Source organism: Pempheris klunzingeri, chromosome 11, assembly GCF_042242105.1.
Source record: "Pempheris klunzingeri isolate RE-2024b chromosome 11, fPemKlu1.hap1, whole genome shotgun sequence".
NCBI lineage: Eukaryota > Metazoa > Chordata > Actinopteri > Acropomatiformes > Pempheridae > Pempheris > Pempheris klunzingeri.
In genome coordinates, this window is record NC_092022.1 from 24,886,484 (window position 1) to 24,893,757 (window position 7,274).

At 43.6% G+C, this 7,274-nt stretch overlaps 1 protein-coding gene and 2 non-coding genes across 3 annotated transcripts; all 3 read left to right on the plus strand.

Moving 5' to 3' along the window:
* Positions 1-3,161: 3,161 nt before the first annotated feature.
* On the plus strand, positions 3,162-6,481 carry rpl10 (ribosomal protein L10). The gene is made up of 6 exons (XM_070840158.1): positions 3,162-3,297; positions 4,596-4,654; positions 5,081-5,188; positions 5,474-5,612; positions 5,844-6,006; positions 6,267-6,481. Exons 1-6 carry the CDS (start codon positions 3,275-3,277, stop codon positions 6,420-6,422), a joined length of 648 nt encoding a protein of 215 aa, XP_070696259.1. The 5' UTR covers positions 3,162-3,274; the 3' UTR covers positions 6,423-6,481.
* Positions 4,810-4,942, plus strand: LOC139210394 (small nucleolar RNA SNORA70). The gene has a single exon (XR_011585252.1). It is a non-coding gene; the product is annotated as a small nucleolar RNA SNORA70 (small nucleolar RNA).
* LOC139210393 (small nucleolar RNA SNORA70) lies at positions 6,058-6,190 on the plus strand. Its single transcript, XR_011585251.1, has one exon. It is a non-coding gene; the product is annotated as a small nucleolar RNA SNORA70 (small nucleolar RNA).
* Positions 6,482-7,274: the final 793 nt, after the last annotated feature.

Sequence of the window (7,274 nt, forward strand, 5' to 3'; positions counted from 1 at the left end):
TATTGCCACTTCCTAATCAGTGCTGGGGTGAATGGACTGTTTGCAAAAGGATGTTAGTTCTCAATTGGTGGATTTTATTAATGCAAGTCCATTTCCAGCAGTCTATGCCTGAAGCCTGACAAGTGAAAGTGTGAAAGCCGAAACAGCAGCTTCTTGCACAAAGTAAATACAAAGAGGTGTGAGCACACTGAACATGACGTCCACACTGACAAGACAGTATAAATACTCACAAATCCTCAGAGGCCTCTGGATGTTTAACAAACCTTGTTATGCTCAGTGAGGTATATATATATATATATATATATATATATATACATATACACACACACAGTATATATATGTACACACACACACACACACACACACACACACACACACATACATGGTACAATAGCGCCTGCCAATGGCCATTTTGTAGAGTGCAGTGAGAATCTGGCAAAGGATGTGGATGAGGGCCAGTCCCGACCTTTCACACCTTGTTGTGACATACTATATATCATGTCACATACTTGGTCAGTGGATGTGACAAGGAGCTGGTCCACACATTGTCTATGAACAATAGTCAAATGCATTCATACAAATACATTCCTACTGCCCATACTGGCCATGAAAGACCACCTCCTCATGTGGATTTGCTAAAGAACATAAATACAAAACACAGCCTCATGCTTCAGCATCAATAATGCTCTGGAATGTTCTCCATTCTCATGCTGCTAATGGACCTTTCTGCCAACATCACAGTGCAGTAACTTTTCTTTAATATGAGGGAAACTAGAGCTGACAGTTTCTCAGAGGTCTCTGGGACCTAAAGAGATCACAGGAGGGATTTCAGACACCTGCTATTATTACAAATAACCCTTTCTGGGGTTTAAGGGAACTGATCACTGGCTTGTCACCGTCAAACGCTTTCAGGTCTGTCAGCTGACGTAGTAACAGTGAGATTCAGGCAGCTCACAGCTCACATCCATGTTGTCAAGCTGTGCAAAACCAATTATAACATTACAGTTAGAACTGAGTGTCTGTCTGGATTATACAGTACTGTGCATCATCTATATATAGTATGACTATATATACACTTTATAGTATTGTATTATTTGTGTGTGTACACTACATATACTCCAAATATTATATACTTAAATATATCATTATATAAAGTACTGTGCAAATGTTTTAGGCAGGTGTGAAGAAATGCTGTAAAGTAAGAATGCTTTCAAAAATACAAAATGTTTTATTTTCATTCATTTTACAAAACTCAAAGTGAGTAAACAGAAGAAAAATCTAAATCAAGTCACTATCTGGTGTGAGCACCCTTTGCCTTCAAAGCAGCATCAGTTCTTCCAGGTTTTGAAGGAACTCAGCAGGTAAGTGGTTCCAAACATCTTGGAGAACCAACCTCAGATCTTCTGTGGATGTCAGCTTCCTCAGATCCTTTTGTCTCTTCATGTGATCACCTCCAGGACTCCTTGTTCTTCTTTACGCTGAAGATAGTTCCTGATGACACTGGCTGTATGTTTGGGGTCGTTGTTCTGCTGCAGAATAAATTTGGGGCCAATCAGACGCCTCCCTGATGGTGTTGTATGATGGATCAGTATCTGCCTGGATTTCTCAGCACTGAGGACACCATTAACTCTGACCAAATCCTCAACTCCATTTACAGAAATGCAGCCCCAAACTTATAAGGAACCTCCACCACCACTGTTGCCTGCAGACACTCATTATTGTTCAGCTCTCCAGCCCTTCAGTGAACAAACTGCCTTCTGCTACAACCAAACATATCAAATTTTGACTCATCCATCCATCTGCCATTTTTCTGCACCACAGTTCCTATGTTTTTGTACATAGTTGAGTTGCTTGGCCATGTTTCCACGTCTGAGGTTTGGCTTTTTGGCCGTGATTCTCCCATGAAGAGTGTGTGTTGAATTTGGAGAAACCACCTGTAATATTATTATTAATAATAATAATAATAATAATAATAATTAATAATAGCCATCATTAATGGTCTTAATGACACCAGGGCTTTGGTCGGCCATGAAAAGGAGGTGGAGAAAAGGGCCATTCTACCTCTGCTAATAGGCCTTTTCACTGAAGACATGTAACATTTCACAGTAGGACATAAATGCTGTTGATGTAAGGAGTTCGGCCAAAGTGATGAAAGAGGCCTACAGTAATATTTCACACCCCCTTTTCCGTCCAGTCTAAACAATGGCTCCAGCAAACGTCCGAGCGGTGGGTGGGGTAGCTGGATGGATGGATTGTATTGTCTACGAGACCGTGGTGGCATCTGTGGTCTTTTATGCAGTGGTGTGTTGGGGAGGGGGGTGTTCTGAGCGGGACAATAACAGGCTCAACAGACTGATAAAGAGAGCCAGCTCCGTCTGTGGCCGCCCCCTGGACTCCATAGAGGTGGTGGGAGAGAGGAGGATCATCATGGACAACACCTCCCACCCTCTGGATCAGACTGTGGGGGCCTTCAGCAGCTCCTTCAGTGACAGACTGATACACCCTCAGTGTAAGAAGGAGCAGGTCCTTCATTCCCACTGCAGTCAGACTGTATAATGCTGCGTTATATCATCCTGCTGCACCAACCACAAGCACCACCACCACCACCTAATGCACTTTATTATTATTACTATACAATCATGGACAACTGTGCAATAATCCATATAATGTTTCCACCCTGTTGTTGTTTCTTAGTAATTATTGTATTCTGTGTACATAATATTTCTTTGTGTATATCAGGTTTTTTCTGTATATATTATATTTTATTTAATTTTCTATTTCTTTAACTATTTCTGTCCCCTTGAGCTGCAGTAACGGCAAACTTTCCCCACTGAGGGATCAATAAAAAGGTTTATCTTTAACATATAGTTGGTTGTAGTCATACATCCACAGGTAGATGTCGCCCTGCTGCCGTCGTCTAAAACTCCATTTCCCAGCATTCCCTTGAATGCTTGTCATCCTGCCATTAAATAGATTTTTCTACACAGCACATTTAAATAAACGCACCATATTGAGCCTTTCATATCACAATAAACGCATGCTGGAGTGATAATAACGTGTTAATGATTATTATTAAATTTCCCCCAGACGGCCCTCTCCTTATGACGAAGCGGAAGTCGCGTCAACTTCCTTTCCTCCATTAGGTGAGTGCGTGGTGGGAGCTCGTCTTCTTCGGCTCCTCAGAAAATAGGCACATTCAAAGTTCTCGTTCAGATACTGAAGCCCAGATTAAACTAAATAACACATTTTATCTGTCAATTTACAGATCGCAACCATGGGCCGCCGACCAGCCCGCTGGTAAGTTGTTTTCACACCGCTTCTTGTCCCGGCCTGTCGGGGGAAAATGGCAGCTGCTCCGGCTCGCACCATGTGCACCGTGCTGGCATGCCGGCGGGCCTGCGGACTCTTGGTCGTCTTGTTGTAGTGAACTGTTAAACCACTGTCCCGTGTGGAGACGGTGTGTGTGCTGCAGTTAATGCTGGTCTTCATACAGACTGTGTCGCCGCTGATTTGAGACGCTAGCCCGGGATAAGGGGCTCGGAGCTAGCAGCTAGCATGCTATGGAGCTAGCATGGAGCTAGCAGCTAGCACAACCTTTTTAAGCTAGCCATGTAAACACGCGTGAAACTCCATTCACAGATCTGTGCCATGCCAGGCCCGGGTTAGGTAGCTACTGTGAGGACAAGGGTACTTAAGTGTTTGAGTCAGTACCAGACAGGTGTGTGCTTTCTGGATGTGGAGGCTTGGGGACATGGGAGGAGGACCCTCTGGAGGGTTGGCCTGTCTGTGCACAAATAGTGACATTATAGATGTAAATGAAGGCGAAAACAATGGAGACACTAGAAAGCTGCTACTGATCATGTCAGAGGTGTTTATACACACTTCTTAGTAAGACTAGACAATACATAGATGATGCACAGTACTGTATAATCCAGACAGACACTCAGTTCTAACTGTAATGTTATAAATTGGTTTTGCACAGCTTGACAACATGGATGTGAATCTCACTGTTACTACGTCAGCTGACAGACCTCAAAGTGTTTGACGGTGACAAGCCAGCGATCAGTTCCCTTAAACCCCAGAAAGTGTTATTTGTAATAATAGCAGGTGTCTGAAATCCCTCCTGTGATCTCTTTAGGTCCCAGAGACCTCTGAGAAACTGTCAGCTGCAGTTTCCCTCATATTAAAGAAAAGTTACTGCACTGTGACGTCGGCAGAAAGGTCCATTAGCAGCATGAGAATAAGGCTGTCAGTGTTCTATATTTATGTTCTTTAGCAAATCTCATGAAGGGCCAAACATAAAAGACTAATGTTTATTTGAAAGCCTGATATCGTCTTCCTCTGTGCCACAGGTCTGTAGTCAGTGAGCCTCACTGGGCTCTTTAACTGTCATGAACACAGACTATACATAGTTTAGACTAAATCCCACCTAAACTGTCCTGTGGTCAAAAAGCCTCAATAGTTCAGGCCACTGTGGTCGTTCTGGTTGTTTCGTGGGATTTGTTCACAATATGAACGGATGTTTGTCATTTTCCATCCAGAAGTATTACAGCAACAGTAAAATGGTCACATTTAACACTGTGTGTCTCCCTCAGCTACCGCTACTGCAAAAACAAGCCCTACCCCAAGTCCCGCTTCTGCAGGGGTGTGCCTGGTAAGCCATTTACACACTTTACTCATCGCTGTTGTCTTAAATGCAAGAAGCTAGTTTAGCAGCACAGTTACTGAATTAGTAGTAAGCTTCCAAAGTCTTGACTCTTTGACAGATACGTTGAGTGTAGGGCGAGTCTTTGTCTTCTGAATAGTCTCCTGCAGTTTATTAAGCCGACCAGTTCTGCTGTAGTGCTGATCTGGTGTGCAAAGGCTGCAGACAGTGACTCTTTGGTTGTGTATGTCCTCAGCTGGGAGGTGCTGAGTGCTTTAAGGGACCACTGAGACAAGATAGTAATGTTGTGCATCAATTGAATGAAAGTTATCAGACTGTTTTTATAATCAGTGTTTTCTATTTCATCAAGGAAAATTCTTCAGTGGCTAATCTTCTCTTCTCTCCCGTGAATTTCTTTTCTTCCGTCGTTCGTAGATCCCAAAATCAGGATCTTTGACTTGGGCAGGAAGAAGGCCAAGGTAGATGAGTTCCCCCTGTGTGGTCACATGGTCTCTGATGAGTACGAGCAGCTGTCTTCAGAAGGTGAGGAGTGAGGGAGCCGTCATCAGAAACATGGATGTGCAAGTGACCTGAAACCTTTTGTGGATAAATCTGTAGGTGCTGGGAGAGGCATGCTGGGGTGGGGGGGCGGCGAAGGGAAAACCTTCGACTTGTTTTAGTGGTTTTATTTTTAAAAAAAACCTGAAAATACAAAAGCAAAGGAAGTGCACAAATGAAAAGCAACTTATCCTTTAGTGCTGGAGTTGTTCCTGTTAACCACTAATGTCTGTTTAATCCTGTTTCACCCCTCCCTCACCCTCTCTGTAGCTCTGGAGGCCGCCCGCATCTGTGCTAACAAGTACATGGTGAAGACCTGTGGTAAGGATGGTTTCCACATCCGCATGCGTCTGCATCCCTTCCACGTCATCCGCATCAACAAAATGTTGTCCTGTGCTGGAGCTGATAGGTGAGTGTGTGTGTGTAGGTGGTCAGATTGATCATCATGAAGGGGCTGGAGGACTGTAAAAATGTGATTTAGAATTAATTTTCTTATTTATATAGTTTAAATAACTGTTCTCTCTGTGCCCATTTTTCCAGGAGGGATTTAGACAATTGCTTGTACATCCAGATCCACATGATTTGGCCGTCCTCTTGCATGTCTGTTGGTATTCACTCGTGTCCATCTTCTGGTCCGCAGGCTCCAGACTGGAATGCGTGGTGCTTTTGGTAAACCCCAGGGCACCGTGGCCCGCGTGCACATCGGTCAGGTGATCATGTCTGTCCGCACCAAGGCCCAGAACAAGGAGCACGTGGTCGAGGCGCTGCGCAGAGCCAAGTTCAAGTTCCCTGGACGCCAGAAGGTAAGAGCACGGCTCGGGGGGTCGACAGTCAAATGCTGTCATCGCACAGCTCTGCAGTTTATTAAGCCGACCAGTTCTGCTGTAGTGCTGATCTGGTGTGCAAAGGCTGCAGACAGTGACTCTTTGGTTGTGTATGTCCTCAGCTGGGAGGTGCTGAGTGCTTTAAGGGACCACTGAGACAAAATGTTGGCTAACATGTTCTGTTCTTTTTGTATTCTCTTGAACCTGAATTGACTTTTTGTCACTGTCTTCACTTTCAGATCCATATTTCCAAGAAGTATGGCTTCACCAAGTTCAATGCCTGTGACTTTGACGACATGATGGCAGAGAAGCGTCTGATTTCAGACGGCTGTGGGGTGAAGTACATCCCCAGCAGAGGCCCTCTGGCCCGCTGGAAGGCCCTGCATGCCGTCTAGAGCTGCTGCAGCCTCCCTGAACAGACGACCAATAAACTTGGCTTTGATTACAAAAGTGATCGTGGTAATGGCTGTGTTTATTTTTCCCCCACATGAAAAAATCTTTACATTATGCAACTTGGTCTGTGGTACAGGCAATGTTGACTTGGTCATAACAAACTGGCTCAACATACTCTCTGTCTTTAAACCCCCCCACTTCAGTAGTGAGATTCAAGAAGCATTTGTCAGGTGTGAGATTTTGAATTGAAGGTGTTATCAGAAAAGGTTTGTGTCCACTAACCAACCACGGGAGAAGTCTATCACATCACACCAAACATGCACTGGGGTCAGATTTTTAAAAACTAGAATAGAATGTCTTAATTGTTATTGTTCACAGGATACAATGAAATTTGGGCTTTCACTTTAAGGTGCAGCTCTAATACTGGTGGACAAAAATGACAAACTTAACTGGAAAAGGAGTGTGTGTGTGTGTGTGTGAAGACTGCATGAATGTTGACATTCTTTACTTTTGATGCACCTAAATCTTTACTCAGGCTGCCAGCTCTGAAGTGACTGCGGTGAATGAATATCACCTGTGAGAAGTCAAGAGTCACATTTGATAAAATCCACCTAATTCTGGTAACATGAAGGGATCAACTTGTCAATGCACAAACCACTGTTGGATCTTAACCCAGCATTTGTGATCAAGGTAGTGGAAAACCTGTAAAAGTCAGTCTTGTTTTCCAGGACTTAAAGTTGAGGGATTTAGTTGTGTGTAACTTAAGTACCTGATAAAGTAATAAAGCCTGTTTGATATTAGTCAGAATTATGATTAAAAAATGACAGGTCACTGATTTCATAGATTTTACATAA